Source organism: Drosophila biarmipes, chromosome 2L (assembly GCF_025231255.1).
Source record: "Drosophila biarmipes strain raj3 chromosome 2L, RU_DBia_V1.1, whole genome shotgun sequence".
Classification (NCBI taxonomy): domain Eukaryota; kingdom Metazoa; phylum Arthropoda; class Insecta; order Diptera; family Drosophilidae; genus Drosophila; species Drosophila biarmipes.
Window position 1 is genome coordinate 7428155 of NC_066612.1, and position 17964 is coordinate 7446118.

A 17964-nucleotide genomic window follows, 5' to 3' on the forward strand; every position below is an offset into this window, starting at 1 on the left:
CTACGACATTTTACAGCACTACTTCTTGCCAATCGTTATCGATGACAAAACTTTACAGGGCGAAAAACCATAACAATGGGAAGTCCGGAATTACCCACGGATCCTGGTCAGGACATATTTCCAACGCCAACGGTGGAACATCCGCGAGGAGGAGTGGAGAGCGAGGACGATGATGATTCGGATGTGTATGATGGCTATCAGCCCCTCGCCTTAGATGAGGATAACGATGGTGCAGATTCCGAGGAGACGCCCAGGGAACGGGAGCCCGCATCTCAAAACAATGATGCGGATATTGATTTGATGACAGCTGAGGTCACTCACGGTGACCCCAACATGCCACCGATTGAGCCCGCTGATGTGGAAATCGAGAGGCAGGTTTGGAGTGAGCCCAGGCCTAGGGAACTCCAAATGGATCTGGACAAAACGCGAACAGAACAGGTGAATAATAAATACAGTTTAATCTTACGAACTCAAAACAGACCCTATACATATTATTAAGATTGTAATGACCACATTTTTATGCCAGATCCTCAAAGCCATGTCCACAATAACCTTGCCCAACATCACAGTGCCAGAATGGGCCAAAGGCGTGCCCGAGGAGCGATGGAAGCATGAACTCCTGGACCGGATCAACAACCGACAGCAGCCACCAGAACCCTCATCGTCGTCGGCGGCGACGGATCCCCAGCATTCCAAGGCTAAGAAAGATTAGCGTTGTATATGGTGTATTTAGAAAAAAACGTTCTCCAATATATATATATGTATAATTTAGAATGATCGAACAGAGATCCTAGAACGCAGCCAGCAGGGCGTGGCCCACCGAGTTCACTTTGCTGAAGTTCTCGCCCTGCGGGGTGTTGGTCAGCTCCCGCAGTTTGTCCATCACATAGTCGACAGACACCACCTGGGCGATGGTCTCCTGTCCGCAGGAAGTGGTGGTCAGGTTGCCGATGGCCTGCATGGAACGGTAGCACGCCTCCAAATCCTTGGCCCACTTAAGCAGCTCCACCACACCGGAGGTAACCACGTGACACACCTCTGATTTGGTCACGTTCACGGTCTGGGCGATTGTAAGGTTCAAATAGAAGGTGGCCACTGCAATCTGCAGGTTGGCGCTGCCCGTCTTGATGGCTCCCACAAGGTCGATGATCTCCGCCAAATGGGACTCCACCTGCTGCCGTCCAGAGGTGTGACTCAAGCTATTGGCCAGGCAACGAACTACCATGAGCTGATTGGCCGCTGAACCACTCAATTGGGGGATCACGATCCCTAGGAAATTGTGGCTGTTGTTGAGGACAGTGAAGATGGGCTCATTCCGCACGGCCAACCGAAGAATATCCAACACGGGGAAGAGCATGGCCGCTGGCCACTTCAGCAGGATACTAAGAGCTTCCAGAGAGGTCAAGTCAAGCTCCGGTGTTTGCTCGGTTAGTTTGATTACAGCCAGCAGGACTTCGTCTCCAACTCGACCGTCGGCAGGCGTTAGCTTGTTGTTAAACTCTCTGAAATCGGGAAGGAATTAGATAAATTGCATCCCAAAGAACACTTCTGTACCCACTTCATCTTCTCCAGCACCTTCTTCGCATCACATGTGTCAAAGGTGCGGTAGCTGCTCACTGGAAAGTGCTTATCACCGGGTCGCACAAAGTTCACATTCACCTGCGACTGGGTGTTGCTACTGGCTGTGGAGTAGCTTGATGCGCCTGTAAAAGGGTCCACATTGCCGCCACTTCGCACATTGGTGTTGCTCGACCCGGGAACATAGCGGGAGCCGCCGGTGAAGGGATCCTGATAGCCAGTTGGCGCTTGCTCCACCAACACGGGCGCACTTCCCGAGTTCTTCACTATAAAGTTGGCCACCTGATCGAGGTAGGCCTGCGGCAGGTTATTACGATGGATAAAGGACTGGGCCGCCTGCCAGGGATCCTCGCCCCGGTTGTAAGGCAGCTTGATGGGTGGCTCCGTGTCGGAAATGTCCACGTTGAACACATAGTCGTACTCCTTGCCCTCGTGCAGTTTCTTGCCGGAGCTCGCCTGGGTTCCGCCAGAGGCACCACTTACATCGCCAACCAGATTCCAATTGCCCAGCTCCCAGCTGTAGCACTTTACGGATCCATCAGGATGACGCACCATCTTTGTTTGTCCCTCCCGGGTTCCATTGGCCAGAAGAGCCTCGGGACCTGGAAGGCTGAAAAAGGATTTTAGGATTACATGTACCGAACATAAAAGTACTCGAAAGCTTACTCTGTTTTCTTGATACCTCCAATCTCCTCGTTGATCTGCGACTTCCTGGTGGCCACAGCCAAGTCGAAGGCTTTCAGAAGTCCCTCACTGGCTTGCCGAGCCGGAACCTGGCTGAATACCCTCACCACGCCATCGCTGCAGCCGGTGACTATGTCGCCGTTGTTCAGACAGGCCACAGACCACACCGAAATGGCGGGATGGATGATGGGAGCGCCCAGCTCATCGCCGGTGATCACATTCCACATGCGCAGCGTGCTATCCTCGCCGCAGGAGACGACCACTTGATCGCCCAGAGCCCGGTTCCGGTCCATCGAATATATATAGTTGGAGTGGCCGCTCAACTGGCGGACGCACTCGCCATCCTCGTTCCAAAACCGCAGAACAGCATCGTTGCCGCACGAGAGCAGCGTGTTGGCCTCCAGACCGATGAGGCCCCTCACGCAGTCCGTGTGTCCCTTGAGCAGGCGCAGCTTTTCGCCCTTTGCGTTCCAGTAGTAGATGTTCTTGTCGGCTCCACCGGTCACATACTTTCCCTGCTCCTTCAAGGTGGCCACTGCCCAAACAGCCGCCTCGTGGCCCTCCAAAGTAATGAAGGTCACATCACCCGCCTCGCCGATGCTCCACACCCGAGCTGTTTTGTCCCAACTGCCGCTGATAAGGCTGCGAGGCTCCAGTCCCTCCGAGAGGGCGCACACCGTGGAGCCGTGGCCCTTGAGGGTGAGCAAAGGCACAAAGCCATCCTGCTTGTAAATGCAGATGGTGGCATCATTGCTGGCTGTGCAGATCCACTGCTCCGACTCCAGGTAGTAGATGTACGAGATGAAGTTTTTGTGGTCCTGCAGGGTCAGGCTCTCCAAGTACTCATTTCTGGGGAAGAGAATGGAGGCTTAGGATGGGTTTTTGGGGTGTAGTAAGCTAAGGGTTCAACTCACCCAGTGGGCTTCCAGATCTTGGTGCTCTTGTCCCTGGACCCAGACAGAATAACCTGGCCGCCTTCCGGAGTGGCTCCTCCCGCCGCCACTGCCCGCACATCCAGGCTGTGGCCCAGGAGCTCGCAGCTCAGCTTGTAGTTGTCCAACGATGGCTCCATGTCTGGTGGTGCTATGCTTTTCAAGCTAACTTGGTCCTGAAGCTCCGTTTTACTTTGTTTCGCCGGCTGTCGAGCGGTTTTGCCTATCGCTGCGAAAAAATTTGCACACTCAGATAGTGGTGGGCCAATCCACACGGCTAAAGGTCAACAAACCTCATACGATAGTTCCTAACATATAAATAATATCATTTGGGGAACAGAAAAACAGGTCTTATAACTAACTTAAAATATCATAAGCAAACTAAATTAAAATAAAACTTGTTCTTGTTTTAAAGTTTTAGAGGCTAAAATAAATATATCATGTAATTACTATCACGGGTACTACTTATCTATCAAAAAAAAGAGTCAAATCGATATTTAAACACTCTATCGATATCAGTAATACTATCCGATTTGCCATCTCTACGCTTAAAAGTATTGTATTTTATGGTTAGCATATTGTTTTGTTTACATTTCTAAAAATGGGTGGAAAAAGTTATTATTGCGACTACTGTTGTTGTTTTATGAAAAACGATTTAAATGTGCGCAAATTGCACAATGGCGGCATTTCTCACACAATTGCCAAGACCAACTATATGAGACGTTATGAGGGTAAGAACCTTTGTAAACAACACAAAGCATAAATTTAATATTTAAATTATTATAGATCCCAAAAAGATTTTGGACGAAGAACGCAAGAAAACTCCTTGCAAGCGTTACTTTGGAGGCTACTGCAAATTTGAAATGTATTGTAAATATTGTCACTATAGTGCAAAGGATTTTCAGGAGCTGGAAAAACTAGGTTTGAAAATATAATTGGAAAAGATAGAATTAACCATATATATATGTATCCTTTTAGTTCTTGCCAAGAAGAAGGCCAAATCCGGAAAGAGAAAGAAATCCACAAAATGGCCCTGGAAAATGCATACGCAAAGGGGACTGCCTCTATCGTTACAACCCATTCAGTTGGCCAGGCTCAAGCAAACCAATTTTGAACTTAGCTGGGGCTAATAAACACATATATATTTACACCAGCACATTTAAGTCAAGTGTTCAAAATGCTAACTACTTTCTCCATGACGCGGGCCACCTTCAGGTTGATGCGCAGCGTGCGAGCGTACTCGTAGTGAAACGATTTTGGGGAATGCCAGCTTAGGTTCTCCACATCCGGATCGGCCAGGTGTGCCAGCAGGAAATAGCAAATGTGTTCTGTAAGAGGATAGGGATTTCATTAAGTAAATACGACTGCTAATTAGTGAATTGGTTAAAACCCACCCTGTTCCCCTTCGACGGCAAAGAAAAGCGGCGAATTGCCACCCTTCGCCTCGGAGGCATTGATCACTTCCAGTTTATGCCGACGGTTCTTCAACTTGGCTTTACTCAACTCCAGTCTTTCGCAGGCACGATCGTAGTACCTGGCGAAAGCCTTCTCATCGCTCTCATTCGCATTCTGCGCCTCCTGCGTTCTCCTGTACACTGTTTCCCCCAACTCCCGCTCATCTATTATATCTAGTATCGCTTCCGCAACCAAGAACTGATTATTACGCACGGCCAGGTGCAAAACTGTATAACCATCATCGTTGGTCAGCAGTAGACTGTTCAGATCGATGCGGCGCATCAGTAACCTAATCGACTCGATATTTATATTGTTTATCACCGCCAGGTGGAGAGCTGTATTTGAGTTCTCATAGAGGTGATCCGTCAGGCAGCCAGCCCCCAAAATAAGCGATACTATCTCAGGGCCGGAATCGTGCGTCAGGGCGAGTTCCAGGCAATCTTCTCCATCGGAGCTGACCAGCTCGTTGATGTTCACGTTGGCGTGATGGCAGACGAACATCTGACGCTTTACGCCGTAAATATCTCCCTTTAGTATTTCATCGTGGATGGGTCTGGAAGGGCATGAATGTATTTATAGAGAAGATGACATCATAGTATCAAAATTATTCATACTTACAGCAATCCTTCTTCGGACACAATGCGTGCCTTTTTGAATTCATTGGCCATTATGCATAGAATCCGGTCCTTACTGCTGCCATTAATATAGTTCTCTACCCGGGTGATTTCGTCTAAATCTAGGGATATATCCGAGAAACCGGACTGACGACGCTGAGGTGTTGCTTTCGAATATGGGTCTTCCCCCGATTTTGAGGAATTCTGTGAAAAAGTAGTTTAAGTTTATATCAGTAAAATCAAATATGTATTTCCTTGTTATGAAGATAAGGAACTGAATTCAAAAGTCTCACAATTCTGATTCACTTTGCCTTAAAAACAAGTATTATCGTTTATGAAATAATAACGAGTCATGAGTCAACATTTTTGGAAAAAGACTTGCTTTAAGCACAGAATATTTTTGTGTTATGAAGTACATTTTTTACTTACTGAAACCTCTTGTTTTCTCTTCTTGGTGACCACGGGTGTCAGCTGCTTTTCCTCCCGCTCCTGGAGAGCCATTTCAGCCGCTGACCTCTTGACCACCTGTGGCACGCAGGTATTGCGCTTTCTTCCGCGCTTTTTAGGAACTTTTATGGGCTCTTTAGCTGGTTCCACAGGTGTGGAACTTGAACTCTCCTGAGTTGTAGTGGTGTTCCCCGTAGATTCTGACGATTCATTCTTGATGGCAGGCTTTGATTCTGTTGATTTTAGCTTTCCTTCCTCGGGTTCCGTTTCAGTTTGCGTCGAGGCATCCACTTTTTGGGCCCCACACGAGCATTGTTTACCCTGATAGGAGATAGCGATCTTATCGCTATTGTTATGCCCGTTCATTGCGTCGATCACCCGTTGGACGAGGGCTTTATCGGGAATTCGCATGAGTAACTTGAAGATGTCCTCGTACACGGGCTGGAAGGACTTGCGCTGGATGTAGGTGGTGCTGCCCAGTGCGGCGGGCACGGAAACCCGAACGAGAGCTGCTTGTCTGGTCAGCAGAAGATCCGATCCCCCAGCGACAACTGGCTGGATGTGCTGCGATTTCGTTAATAGCACTTTCTTCATCGTGGCCGCGTTTCAGAACACTACTCGAGCTTGCAATATCAGCGAGCGATAAGATACCTCTGCTTGGGGTCGATTTTGGGGGGAGTTCCAAGTTTAGATGGATCCAAAATAAAATAAGTTGGTTTTTCCCCAAGACACGCTGCACGGAATGGCAAGGTGGTGGCACCCGAGCGCTTTCCAACACTTTTTCTGGAGGTGGCCGATAGTTGCGCTCAGCAATCGAACGGGTTAACGGAGCGTATTTTGAATTAAAAATAGTAATTTAATATTAATCACAGTGTAAGTGATTACAGTCATAAAGTATATGCATTTAGGATAACCAATTTATGTTTTAATTTTGCTTTGGACTATCCCGAATTCTATTTCATCGCATTAGTTTTAATGCCTTTAACTACAGCACTCAATAACTCAACATCGTGCCATCTCTAGATTGGCTGTACTTATCGATATATCGCTCGCCGTGAATGGCAAAAGGGTCTTAAATATTCCTGAGGAAAAAAGAAAACGGTCCGACATAAAGACACCGGGGTTAAGTTTACACAAAATTAGGTTAATTTAAAGAAACTAGGGAGCTCTTCGGCAGGAGCTCTCTGATAAACATTGCCCGGCAATCGGATAAGCCCCACCAAGTCGGCAATGGACGCGCGAAACGCTCGGAGTTTTTCCAGAGGCAGTGGAAATGAGAGGGATGGGGGCAACAATTACTACAGAGCCAGGTCCAGATACAGCCGATCCCGATCGCGTTCACGGTGTGTACAACTCCTTAAACCATAAGACATTACTTATTAACAAGCACAACCATTTGCCAGTGAGCGAAACCGCGGCTATGGCGGCTTCCGGCAGAGGAATTCCCGATCGCGCAGCAGGGATCGTTCCCCCGTGTTCAGGCACGAGCATCGTGGTGGTCGCGGTGGCAATGGTGACCCCGATCTGTACCACCACCTGATCAACGATGACCACCGGGACGATCAGCGCAACTACAACTCTCGGAATAACTTTGATAACCGCCAGTTCCGGCGGGAAGGTAGCTTTGATCGAAGGAATCGGGATAGAGATTGTGATAGTGAGCGCGAGCTGAATGACTATGAGTACGAGCAGCGCTGTAGGGATCTCGATTCGCGGGATCGTAACTCCATGGACAGGGACCGGGGTCGCAGCAGGGAGCACAGTAGACCCTGGAACAGGAACTACAATCATGACGATCGAAGCAGAAGCAACGAGCGGAACTCGTGAGTGCATCTTGTGATATGATATTACTATCCATATAATACCTTACCCCTTTCCTTCCAGACGCCCCCGAGATCATCGTGTGTACAACGGCGGTGGAAACAATAGTATGCCCAACCACAACAGAGAACGTGAAAGGGATTGGGAGCCCGAGCGGGAGCGGGATCGCGTTCGGGAAAGGAGAGCTTCGTCGGATTATGACAGTGACGAGGGCCACATGCGCAGGAACAAATACCGAGGAGCCACCGAAGCCCTCAACATCATTATTATCTTCGGTCTCACCAAGGATATGACAAGAGCAGATGTAAGCTAAAAGAGAGTATTGCAAAAAGGCACCTCTTAAATAGACATTATCCCTCCCAGATAATGAGCGAGCTGATAAAGGTCAACATGGAGCCAGCCTGCATTCGCATTATCCGGAAACATGGAGCAGGTGGGTTACGAATCACTGACTTTATACTTTCAGCATAGACGTAAGTAGGTCCAAAAAGTATTTGCATCCATGCGCCAAGTGGAGATGAACCATGTACCAATCGAATTTAAGCGGCCACATATGAAACGAATAAGAAAAGAATACAATTTACCACAGAATTGTTACAAACCTATCGAAACATTCAACATTTTTTGACGAAAACATTTTGTATCTGCTTCTATCCGAAAATTTAGATTCATCACGCGGTATAGCGTTTGTCGAGTTTAACACCGTTGAGGAGGCGAAACAATGGATGGATATGACACAGGTATCAGCGCAATCAATCAGAAACCCTTTGCACCTTTGCTCATCACCAGCCAAGGTTCTTCCGTTGGCAAAGATAGTGAAAAGTGTTTCTCCGTTTGGCTTACCTTTTCTAAACAAAAAGTGGCTTATTATTTCCCAGCCTATGATTACATGAATCCTAGAAACATGGATACTGAACAAGAAACAATTGTTTCACTGTTATTGCTCAAGGAAGGAGCTCCAAGGATATCGCCAGCAGCTAAAACTTCGCGTTACGAAACACAGAAGCAATCCGGTGACTGTGTAGAGTGTGAACGATGGCATCCCTTCGATAAGTCACTAATACCGAACCTTTCTTTTTCCTATTTCCATGTCTGGCGCAACAGGGCGTGCTGAAGTTGAACGATCAACGGGTGACCATGCAGTACAGTCACAAGCGCATTCAGGACTGGAATTGCAACAAGGTGGTGTTTTGCAAAATAGAAATGTTCTCTACATGTACTACAACATATGCCTCTTTCAGTGCGGCGTCTGCAACTTCAAGTTTAGGTTCTATTGCTTCGTGTGCAAGACATCCCGGGAGGACAGCGAAACAACCTTCTCCTCCGGCAGCGAAGGCGTGGACGAAGTCAGCAACATTCTCACCAAAAGTATGCAAGCTCTAAAGCTATCTTACCACTTATATTTTCTAAAACTTTTCCCATTCATGCAGAGATCATGCTACGCAACCTGGATGCGTTGACTAACGAGGAGGGTGTGCTCACTGCCCTCCAGGAGCATCTGAAGGATCTGAGCAAGACGATCAGCAAGGTGATTATCAGTCGGGACACCTTGACTCAGGCCTCGCGCGGAATCTGCTATCTTCACTTTGACACACTCGTCGACTCCATGAATGTGCACAATGCCTTGACATCGTTGGATCCTCCTCTGACTCTCGACGACAGACCTGGTAAGATGTTGGTTTAGAGTTTCTATGACTCACAAATAACTTATATACTCCATTCAGTGGCCGTTACCTACTGCAATGACCTGGAGGAACGTCAAGCATTGCCAAAGGATCCAAAAGCCAAAGCAGTTAAATCCAGCCAAGCAAGCGGTAATAGTGGCGACATTTCTGCAGTTCCACCCACAGGCTTGGATGGGAACTACACCCTTGCGGATGTCCCACGGCTTGCCGAGTATAGTGCCTCCCTCTACGCCACGAATCCCGTGGAGCATGCTCATTACGTCCAATATTACACGGATTACTACACGGCGGACATAAACAAGAAGAGCAGTGATCCTCTCCTAACGGAGGCCAACTCCGGAGCGGCTGTGGCCCTCTCGGCCATCCAGCGCAAGCAGAAGAAGATGAATAGTATAGAGACAACGATCACGGCGGCGGCCACAGCTGCGGCACAGGCAGCGGCCGAGGTGAAGGCCTCATTCGCTGCTCAGGCCGTTAGTGCGCCCAGGGGCAACGATGGAAAGACCTACCGTGAGTGCCCATATACAAATGTTCCGAAGCATTCCATTAAAGTAAATTATTTCTCTTCATCTTGTAGCCACTCCCGATGTGTCGCAGTACCAGTACGATGAGACATCCGGCTACTATTACGACCGTTCCACGGGTCTATACTACGATGCCCACTCGCAGTACTACTACAACAACGAAACGGGTGCCTACCTCTATTGGGATCAGCGGAGGAGCACCTACGTGCTGGCCACGCCAGCTTCCACTCAGGCAGCCCTGCAGGAAACGCTAGCCGAAGCAGAACAGAAGGAAGAGGAGGCCAGGAAGGCAAAGGAGAAGGAGAAAGACAGGGAGGGGGGAAACAAGCCCGATAAAGTCAAGGTGGCCAAGAAGATAGTGAAGGACATGGAGAAATGGGCCAAGCAGCTGAACCAGAAAAAGGATTACACTGCGGTGGCCACTCCGCAACCTATTTTGGGCAACGAAGGTGCCTCCACGCCACGTGGCAATCAAGGAGGATATGCCGATGTGGGCTTCTCGATTCTCGAGAAAAAGGAGAGGGACAAGCTGAATGACTATGTGGCTCAACCGGCTTTGGCTCCTATAAACAAGCTTGTAAATGCCTATGGCGGAGCATCGGATTCTGAGGAGGACAGTGCTCCGAACTTGCCAAAAGCACAGAGTTCTGTGGGATTAGCAGCTCCATCTGGAGGCGGAGGCTCCAACGAGTCGGATTATGTGGATATTCAGAAGCTAAGCTGTCTGCTTTGCAAGCGTGCCTTCCAGTCACTGGATATATTGCAAAAACATGTGAAGATGTCCACGCTGCACAAGGAGAACCTAGCCAAGCTCAATCCAAGCGCTGGAGGGGATGCTAGCATTGATGAGGCCCTATCTTATCGAGACCGTGCCAAGGAGCGCCGGATGAAGTACGGCGAGAGCGATCCTCCTCCGCCAAATCGCAGTAGGGAGCGATTTGAGCAGGAAATAAAGACTTTGCAGACGGGGCCGAAGAACCCTTCTGGGGCTGCTCCAGCCATGCCCATTAGTTCGAGCAACGTGGGCAGTCGCCTGCTGCAGAAGATGGGCTGGTCGGAGGGCCAGGGACTGGGCAGGAAGAACCAGGGCCGCACTCAGATCATAGAGGTATGAAGCATACATCTGCTTTGCTTAAAATAATTAATAATTACATTATTTTGTATTTTTCATCCTCTAGGCTGAGGGACACTCCAACAACGTGGGTCTGGGCAACAAGTCGTCAGGCATATCACAACGCTACGACTACAAATCGTACATCAAGATGAAGATGAAACAACGTTATGAGGATGTATGAGAGTAGATTTAATATTTGCAGCCGTTTCCACAAGCTCCCTTAAAAGTATTATTGAAATACTTTAGTTGGAATACTACGAAAACCTAGATCTATTTACCATATTATATATGAATCTTTTGGAGCATTTTCTGTTGCAGGTCAGAACTAAGGGAAATACTTTTCTCGCATTCTGAACTGGGACTTGTGAAATCGGCCCTCTAGCTAAGCATTTTGTAGTTTGAGTTAGGATTAAGAGAGTGCACATCCTCATCTGATTGTACAAAAATAAATCTAACGTTGAAAATTTTAAATGCTGGCGAGTGTTGTAAAACGATGGTTTCCTACGCGCTTCAGCCCTGGCTAGCTGCTAGTTATCGATAACTGTCAGTCGGTACTTTCGGGTGAACGGCAAAAGGAGGCCGAGATTTTTTCTATCCCATTCGTGTTTTTTTTTCTGACCGTATAGATCAAATTGTTTCTATTCGAATGAGCAGAGAGCTCTAGGCGGCGGAACAAGTTTAACCGGAAATCGCATCCTGTTAGAAACGCGGTGAACAAGTAAGATGTGCACTTTGACGCGGTTCAGCTAAATGGCAAACGGCCAAAAGCGCATACAGACTGAATATAATTACCATCGATTCGCATTAGATACGCTCCAGCATGGATTCCCGATATGGTCGCAGCTTCTCGGGAGGCAATGGCAACGAGTCGGGCTACAGGCGCTATACCCGCTCCAGATCCCGATCCAGGTGGGGAAGCATACGTTGCCTACCACAAGCATATGTTACCTGGAATAATTGATTATTCGCATCTTTCAGGGAGCGCAGTCGGGATCGCAACGAGTACAGACGTCGCAGCTCGCGCTCCCGCAGTCGGGAGAGGTCCACGCACTACAGGCACGATCACAGTTCGGATCGCGATCTCTACCGTGACCTGATCAACGAGGATTACGAAGATCAGGGGAGCTATGGCTCAAGGCATAACTATGATCATCGTCAGCAGCGCAACGAGGACAACTACGATCGTCGGGATGTGGATAGCCACGGTCGCCGGGATCATGAGAGCTATAACAGTCATAACCGTCATGAGCAGAACAACCACGATCAACGTAGTCAGGATAAATATGACAATGAGCGCGATCACCGCTGGAAGAACTACGATCGGGAGTCGAAGGAGCGCAACTATGACGACTTTGACAGGGGATCTGAGCGCAGCAGGTGAGGAAGTATACAGATTGGGTAGTATAAATAATGGAGATTCGGCGAGCACTATAAAATTCATCTTCTAAAGAGACTACTTTATAGATATACCTTTTCGTGAAATTGGATCAAAACTCCATTCCTCGTTTACTAACTTTCTACCTGACAACCAAAATAAGGAATGGCAGGTTTCCCTACATGAGACTTTCAGTTTCCAATTTCTCGCCATAAACATGCATTAAAGAGAAAAGTTGTAGTTGCTTTTCCACAGTAGCTTAGTATTCAATTTGTAATTAAAATCAAAGAAATATGTTAAGGTATTTACATTGTATTGTAGGCTGAAGACCGCATGAATGCATACAAATTGCCCAATCAATTATTTATGCTCGGTCTGCTGAATTAAAGGGAATGTGCTTGAGGAAAGCAATGAATTAACTTCAGTTGAACGAATGCAAAATATATTCCACAGCGAATGAGGTCTTAACTAACTAATCCCCTAATTCACAGCCGCAGTGGCGACCAGCGCCAGTACAATAATAATGGCAATGGGAACTCTAGCAGCAACAATAGAGATCGGGAGAGGGAACGCGAAAGACAGTATTCCTCGGATGAGGACAGCGACATTGCCAATGAATTTAAGCAGCGAGGTCATCATGGCGGCAGCGTGGAGCCGCTCAACAACATAATCCTCTTCGGTCTGAAGAAGCACGTCACCGAGGCAGACGTAATGTTTAAACTGAAAATACTTTGTACAAGCCAATAACTCTGGTATACCCCACAGATCATGGGCGAGCTGATCAAAGTCGATATGGAACCCAGTTCCATTCGCGTGATGAGGAAGCAGCCAACAGGTGGGTTACATTTCCGCGTTTTATGTTCGATTTAAAGTGCAAAAAAAAGATAAACATAGCGTGAGTATTGAGTGCCCAGCAAAATGTTCGGAAAAGGATTTATACAAAATTCAATTATACTTGGCTTACGACATCAGCAACCAAATTTCACAAAAAATAGAGATATAGATAAATACAAACTGAAACAAAAATACAATCCCCCAAAAATGTTACAATGCTATTAAAACAACCAACAACATTTTTTGACAAAAACATTTTCGTATCTGCTTCTATCTAAAATTTAGGTGCCTCACGCTGTTTTGCATTTGTCGAGTTTAAAACCGTTGAGGAGGCGAGACAATGGATGGAGTTAACCCAGGTATCCCACCAAACCACAAGAAACTTGAATCGTCTTGAATCAGCCAATAGAGAAATGACTGGCTAAACCCGAAAACGTGGCATCTGCTGTACAGAAATGAAAGCCTTGAGTTCAGTTCTTCTGCCATATCCTTTTTCCCCTATCTAATCTAAATTCCGCTGGGTCGCCGAGGGGGAACTGAACTCAAGTCCCACATTTCACACAAAGGAGGCAACCTGCATCTGCGACATCCGCTCGTTGCCCAAAAACACAGAAGCAACCTGGTGACTGTGTACTCTGTGAAAGATATGTTTAGTTTTTGAACAAGTGCAGTTACTGACGCTATTCTCCTCTCTTCTCTTCCCTTTTTCCATGCAGGGAGTGCTCCAGCTGGGAGACCATCGTGTATCCATGCAGTATAGCCACACTCGCATCTCGGACTGGACCTGTGTTAAGGTAAGTTCCCACCATCTAAAAGGCAGATGAGACACTTAATATTATATCTTGTTTTTCAGTGTGGTGCCAGCAACTTTAAGCGCCGCTTTCAGTGCTTCGTGTGCAGCTCCTCGCGGGCGGAGAGCGAGAATGCTCTGTCCGGAGCCGGCGAGGGCGTCGACGAGATCAGCCGCATCCTCACAAAAAGTATATCCACCATGAGCAATCTATTTCAATGCCGTTTCCCCTAGCTAATCAGCTAATCACCTCACTAACCTGCCACCCGCTTTCCCAATGCAGAGATCATGCTTCGCGGCTTGGACGCGCTGACCAACGAAGAGGGCGTGCTCACTGCCCTCCAGCAGCACCTGCCCGACCTGGCCAAAACAGTCAGCAAGGTGCTGGTCAGTCGCGACGCCCTAACCCAGGCATCTCGGGGCATTTGTTATCTTAACTTTGACACACTCGTCGATTCCATGAATGTGTTTAACGGCTTGACGGCCTTGGATCCGCCACTCACACTGGATGACAAAACTGGTAAGGGGCCACTTTCGACTTTATACTTTACCTTGCAATAATAACCATTTTCATCCATTTCAGTTATCGTGAACTACTGTATGGATCCCGAGAATCGTCAAGTGCCGCCAACCGACACAAGCGCATCTAGAGCCGGCGCAGCCTCGATGCCACCGTCTGGAGTGTGTGCAGGCTACACCCTTGCGGATGTCCCGCGCCTCGCCGAGTACAGTGCATCCATGTATGCCTCAAACCCAGTGGAGCATGCCCATTACGTCCAGTACTATACGGATTATTACACGACTGAAATCGGTAAGAACAGCGCCGATCCGCAGCTGACAGAGGCCAACTCAGGGGCAGCGGTGGCTCTCTCGGCCATTCAGCGTAAGCAGAGGAAGGTTGGCCATGTGGAGGTCACAACATCTGTGCCCGAGGCGAAGGCCGCATTCCTTGCCAGGGGAGCAAGTGCTCCCAGGGGTAATGATGGAAAGAAATACCGTAAGTCGATACTTAACTAATATTGTTAATAACTAATGGTAATCCTCGTATTTAGCCACTCCCGATGTGTCGAAGTACCAGTACGATGAGACCTCCGGCTATTACTACGACCACATCACCGGTCTGTACTACGATGCTCACTCGCAGTACTACTACAACAACGAGACGGGCGCGTACCTCTATTGGGATCAGAAAAGAAGCACCTATGTGCTGGCCACACCCGCTTCTACCCAGGCCGCTCTCCAAGAAGTAATAGCCGATGCAGAGAAAAAAGAGGAGGAGGCCAAAAAGGCTAAGGAGAAGGAGAAGGAAAAAGATGAAGGGGGCAAGCCCGACAAGGTCAAGGTGGCCAAGAAGATTGTCAAGGACATGGAGAAATGGGCCAAGCACCTAAACCAGAGAAAGGACTACACAGCAGTGGCCACACCGCAGCCCATTCTGTCGGAAAATGATGCTCCCAGCACATCGCGCGGCACTCAAGGAGCTTATGCTGATGTGGGATTCTCGATCCTAGAGAAGAAGGAGCGTGGTAAGCTCAACGATTATGTACCACAGGGATCACAACCGGCGATGAACAAACTGGTCAACGCCTATGGAGGGCCATCAGACTCGGAAGACGACGTTGGTGGGGCCGCCCAGAGCTTGCAGAAGGCTGTGGAGTTATCCGGTGGGTCTGGGCGAGGAGCTGCCGAAGAATCTGACTACGTGGATTTCCAAAAGCTTACTTGCCTGCTCTGTAAGCGTGCCTTTCAATCGCCAGACATCCTGCAGAAGCACCTGAAGATGTCCAATCTACACAAGGAGAATCTGGCTAAGCTCAAGCAAAATTCTGGTGGAGCAGCTGGCACTGATGAGGGACTATCGTAAGTCGAACTATGTGGTTAAACCGATGAATACCTAGTTGACTTATATATTTTTTACTCAGTTATCGTGACCGTGCCAAGGAGCGCCGGTTGAAGTACGGCGAGAGCGATCCTCCTCCACCTAATCGCAGCAGAGAGCGCTTTGAGCAGGAAATAAAGACTTTGCAGACGGGGCCGAAGAACCCTTCTGGGGCTGCTCCAGCCATGCCCATTAGTTCGAGCAACGTGGGCAGTCGACTGATGCAGAAGATGGGCTGGTCGGAGGGCCAGGGACTGGGCAGGAAGAACCAAGGACGCACACAGATCATAGAGGTAAGCATACAAGTCCAATAATAATAAGGGGTGACCTAAAAGTCCAATTGCATCCTCAGGCTGATGGTCGTTCCAACAACGTGGGCCTGGGCAACAAGGTTGGAAATATGACACCTGGAAACGACTACAAATCCTACATCAAAAAGATGATGAAGCAGCGTTACGAGAACGCTTGAGACTTCTCTTAGGACATATATGAATTAATTCCGCTTAGAAATAGGAGCATTTAGGCATTGTTTACCTCAATTTCACATCGACCACCTTATTGCGCTCATTTAGCAGTACTTGCGAAGTTAACATGTAAATAGTTCATGAATAAAGTTTCAAATTATATTTGATTTATATTAATATATGTATACTGATAAATGCAATGTAAAAGATTTTAAATCTCGTCCATGTAGCCATGCTCGTAGGCATGTCGCACAGTCTTGAAGATCTCCTCGTTCGCCTCGTCCCCTGCAATGTCCATTGACAACTGGTGGAAGGCAGGACCGTGCATATCCGTATCGAAGAGGCGGGACAACTCGGCGCAATCCTTCTCGTTGCCAAGCAGCCAGGGCAGGAAGTGCATGCACACCATTGCCCCATAGAAGGCGTAACGCTTAAAGTGGGAAATAAAGCGCTCGAAGCTGTACTCCTTCAGCAGCTGATCCACCCGATCCTCGGTCAACTCATGCTGATTGCGTCGCAGCACTAGTTCCAGCATACCGATCATATGGGAGTGGTATTTCCGCAGCAAGTCTGCGTAGATCTCCTCCCTTCCCTCGGTCGGCGTGTTCATGTACAAGAAGAAACTGAGGTCAATGGCCGTGGTGCTGAAACGGAGCTCCTGGAAATCGATGGCTCTGATGCCATCCACCTTGTCATCGGCTCCGTAGTGGAAGAGCACATTGTTCCTGTTGTAGTCGCCATGCAGAAAGGTGGCAAAATGGCTATCCTGCTGATCTGCGGCATAGGAATTGGTGCGAATCTTCTCCAGCAACAGAGTGGGTTGCTTGAAGTACTTTTCCCGCAGACGCTCTATGGCGGCACCAAAGCCAGCATCGGTGTCCCTCAGAAGCTGCTCCTTCTGTCGGTCGTAGAACTCGTAGAATCTATCGAAGGCCAGGCGGTAGAGGACATCAAAGATGGCCTTACCCGAGCTGGAAACAAAGGGCATGTCCACCACGCCGGCGCGCAGCCGAGCATGAACGTGCGGCTGGAGGATTCTGGTGGCATAGCCCAGGGCGTGGAATGGACCCACTAGGCCCACCATGGCCTCCAGCTGATCCCGGCGAAGGGTGAGCCGTGGACCCAACTGGTAGCCATCGCCTTTAAGATGTTTCAGAGCCAGCACTGATTCTCGACCATTGCCAAGACCTTTTTGAAGAAATAAGTAGTTAAAGAGGAAGGAGGCAAAATCGTCTTGGGTGACCCACCTTCAACCTGGCCAAACCTGGCGAAGTAGCAGCGAGGAACCCAGTTGGTCACCACATCGCTTTCCAGGTGACTGGTCCTCAGGACATTCTCATAGGCGGGCAGGATCTCGGCATAGGCGAAGATCTCGTTGGCGAACTGGATGTACGAATTGCTGCTCTCCCGGAAATCCTCCGTTCCCTTCATGAACTTGACCAGGACGACCTCCGTCCGCTTGCGCTCGGCGATAACCAGCTCCAAGGTAACGGTGTACAGGGCGGACATGAACCCGTCCAGCCCGTTGGAGCACTCCACACTGTGGGACTCTAGCGAAGCAGCCGGGCCAAAGTCCTTGAAGATGTCGTACACCAGGTGGCGCTCGATGTAGTCCAGTTGCTGCTGTTGCGTGGACATTTCGACCTTGTTTAGGGGGCGAATCTCTAGAGGTCCGGTTAATATATAAACCTTTAATCAAGATACACGTAAGCTCGCCCTCAACTACACTGCCCACAAGTAATCCATGTAGTATCGATAAGAAAGAGCA

At 48.5% G+C, this 17964-nt stretch overlaps 7 protein-coding genes across 10 annotated transcripts; 4 read left to right on the forward strand and 3 right to left on the reverse strand.

Annotated features, from left to right (window-relative positions):
• The first annotated feature begins 36 nt into the window (after nt 1-36).
• LOC108027892 (uncharacterized) lies at nt 37-774 on the forward strand. The gene is made up of 2 exons (XM_017099510.3): nt 37-438; nt 527-774. Exons 1-2 carry the CDS (start codon nt 76-78, stop codon nt 710-712), a joined length of 549 nt encoding a protein of 182 aa, XP_016954999.1. The 5' UTR covers nt 37-75; the 3' UTR covers nt 713-774.
• Nucleotides 709-3456, reverse strand: LOC108027890 (phospholipase A-2-activating protein). Its single transcript, XM_017099509.3, has 4 exons — nt 3177-3456; nt 2245-3111; nt 1559-2188; nt 709-1502 (listed from the first exon to the last, which is right to left on the reverse strand). Exons 1-4 carry the CDS (start codon nt 3332-3334, stop codon nt 791-793), a joined length of 2367 nt encoding a protein of 788 aa, XP_016954998.1. The 5' UTR covers nt 3335-3456; the 3' UTR covers nt 709-790.
• A 265-nt stretch (nt 3457-3721) lies between these two features.
• LOC108027944 (zinc finger matrin-type protein 5) lies at nt 3722-4357 on the forward strand. Its single transcript, XM_017099573.3, has 3 exons — nt 3722-3925; nt 3981-4115; nt 4173-4357. The coding sequence occupies exons 1-3, from the start codon at nt 3796-3798 to the stop codon at nt 4322-4324; spliced, it is 417 nt and encodes a 138-aa protein (XP_016955062.1). The 5' UTR covers nt 3722-3795; the 3' UTR covers nt 4325-4357.
• Nucleotides 4311-6468, reverse strand: LOC108027943 (uncharacterized). The gene is made up of 4 exons (XM_017099571.3): nt 5693-6468; nt 5268-5467; nt 4589-5202; nt 4311-4522 (listed from the first exon to the last, which is right to left on the reverse strand). The coding sequence occupies exons 1-4, from the start codon at nt 6302-6304 to the stop codon at nt 4359-4361; spliced, it is 1590 nt and encodes a 529-aa protein (XP_016955060.1). The 5' UTR covers nt 6305-6468; the 3' UTR covers nt 4311-4358.
• Nucleotides 6469-6769: 301 nt separating this feature from the next.
• Nucleotides 6770-11325, forward strand: LOC108027889 (RNA-binding protein 5-B). Of its 2 annotated transcripts, XM_017099507.3 has the most exons (11): nt 6770-7053; nt 7114-7533; nt 7595-7835; nt 7895-7964; nt 8198-8271; nt 8636-8713; nt 8773-8899; nt 8962-9198; nt 9256-9726; nt 9794-10848; nt 10919-11325. In XM_017099507.3, the coding sequence occupies exons 1-11, from the start codon at nt 6941-6943 to the stop codon at nt 11033-11035; spliced, it is 3003 nt and encodes a 1000-aa protein (XP_016954996.1). In that variant the 5' UTR covers nt 6770-6940; the 3' UTR covers nt 11036-11325. The 2 variants fall into 2 exon arrangements, with proteins under 2 accessions (XP_016954996.1, XP_050741103.1); XM_050885146.1 differs by lacking the exons at nt 6770-7053; nt 7114-7533; nt 8198-8271 and having other exon boundaries at nt 7791-7835.
• A 90-nt stretch (nt 11326-11415) lies between these two features.
• On the forward strand, nt 11416-16373 carry LOC108027801 (RNA-binding protein 5-A). 3 transcript variants are annotated; one of them, XM_017099378.3, is made up of 13 exons: nt 11416-11572; nt 11663-11763; nt 11833-12231; nt 12721-12937; nt 12995-13064; nt 13349-13422; nt 13780-13857; nt 13917-14043; nt 14137-14373; nt 14437-14850; nt 14906-15713; nt 15776-16025; nt 16085-16373. In XM_017099378.3, the coding sequence occupies exons 2-13, from the start codon at nt 11675-11677 to the stop codon at nt 16199-16201; spliced, it is 2880 nt and encodes a 959-aa protein (XP_016954867.1). In that variant the 5' UTR covers nt 11416-11572; nt 11663-11674; the 3' UTR covers nt 16202-16373. The 3 variants fall into 3 exon arrangements, with proteins under 3 accessions (XP_016954867.1, XP_016954869.1, XP_016954868.1); XM_017099379.3 differs by lacking the exons at nt 11416-11572; nt 11663-11763; nt 11833-12231; nt 12721-12937; nt 13349-13422 and having other exon boundaries at nt 13008-13064; XM_017099380.3 differs by lacking the exons at nt 13349-13422; nt 14137-14373; nt 14437-14850; ... (1 more) ...; nt 15776-16025; nt 16085-16373.
• LOC108027802 (uncharacterized) lies at nt 16342-17944 on the reverse strand. The gene is made up of 2 exons (XM_017099381.3): nt 17444-17944; nt 16342-17384 (listed from the first exon to the last, which is right to left on the reverse strand). Exons 1-2 carry the CDS (start codon nt 17832-17834, stop codon nt 16408-16410), a joined length of 1368 nt encoding a protein of 455 aa, XP_016954870.1. The 5' UTR covers nt 17835-17944; the 3' UTR covers nt 16342-16407.
• Nucleotides 17945-17964: the final 20 nt, after the last annotated feature.

Bases quoted from the DNA above. Each gene is read 5' to 3' on its own strand.
- LOC108027892 (XM_017099510.3), top strand. From the start codon at position 76: ATGGGAAGTCCGGAATTACCCACGGATCCTGGTCAGGACATATTTCCA. The intron at 439-526 runs GTGAATAATAAA...TTTTTATGCCAG, and splicing joins ACAAAACGCGAACAGAACAG to ATCCTCAAAGCCATGTCCAC.
- LOC108027890 (XM_017099509.3), bottom strand. From the start codon at position 3,334: ATGGAGCCATCGTTGGACAACTACAAGCTGAGCTGCGAGCTCCTGGGC. The intron at 2,189-2,244 runs GTAAGCTTTCGA...ATCCTTTTTCAG, and splicing joins GGAGGTATCAAGAAAACAGA to CCTTCCAGGTCCCGAGGCTC. The intron at 1,503-1,558 runs GTGGGTACAGAA...TCCCGATTTCAG, and splicing joins AAGGTGCTGGAGAAGATGAA to AGAGTTTAACAACAAGCTAA.
- LOC108027944 (XM_017099573.3), top strand. From the start codon at position 3,796: ATGGGTGGAAAAAGTTATTATTGCGACTACTGTTGTTGTTTTATGAAA. The intron at 3,926-3,980 runs GTAAGAACCTTT...AAATTATTATAG, and splicing joins CTATATGAGACGTTATGAGG to ATCCCAAAAAGATTTTGGAC. The intron at 4,116-4,172 runs GTTTGAAAATAT...GTATCCTTTTAG, and splicing joins TCAGGAGCTGGAAAAACTAG to TTCTTGCCAAGAAGAAGGCC.
- LOC108027943 (XM_017099571.3), bottom strand. From the start codon at position 6,304: ATGAAGAAAGTGCTATTAACGAAATCGCAGCACATCCAGCCAGTTGTC. The intron at 5,468-5,692 runs GTAAGTAAAAAA...ACTTTTTCACAG, and splicing joins AGAGAAAACAAGAGGTTTCA to AATTCCTCAAAATCGGGGGA. The intron at 5,203-5,267 runs GTAAGTATGAAT...ATGCCCTTCCAG, and splicing joins GTGTCCGAAGAAGGATTGCT to ACCCATCCACGATGAAATAC.
- LOC108027889 (XM_017099507.3), top strand. From the start codon at position 6,941: ATGGACGCGCGAAACGCTCGGAGTTTTTCCAGAGGCAGTGGAAATGAG. The intron at 7,054-7,113 runs GTGTGTACAACT...ACCATTTGCCAG, and splicing joins CGATCCCGATCGCGTTCACG to TGAGCGAAACCGCGGCTATG. The intron at 10,849-10,918 runs GTATGAAGCATA...TTCATCCTCTAG, and splicing joins GCCGCACTCAGATCATAGAG to GCTGAGGGACACTCCAACAA.
- LOC108027801 (XM_017099378.3), top strand. From the start codon at position 11,675: ATGGATTCCCGATATGGTCGCAGCTTCTCGGGAGGCAATGGCAACGAG. The intron at 14,374-14,436 runs GTAAGGGGCCAC...CATCCATTTCAG, and splicing joins CACACTGGATGACAAAACTG to TTATCGTGAACTACTGTATG. The intron at 14,851-14,905 runs GTAAGTCGATAC...CCTCGTATTTAG, and splicing joins TAATGATGGAAAGAAATACC to CCACTCCCGATGTGTCGAAG.
- LOC108027802 (XM_017099381.3), bottom strand. From the start codon at position 17,834: ATGTCCACGCAACAGCAGCAACTGGACTACATCGAGCGCCACCTGGTG. The intron at 17,385-17,443 runs GTGGGTCACCCA...TTCTTCAAAAAG, and splicing joins CAGGTTTGGCCAGGTTGAAG to GTCTTGGCAATGGTCGAGAA.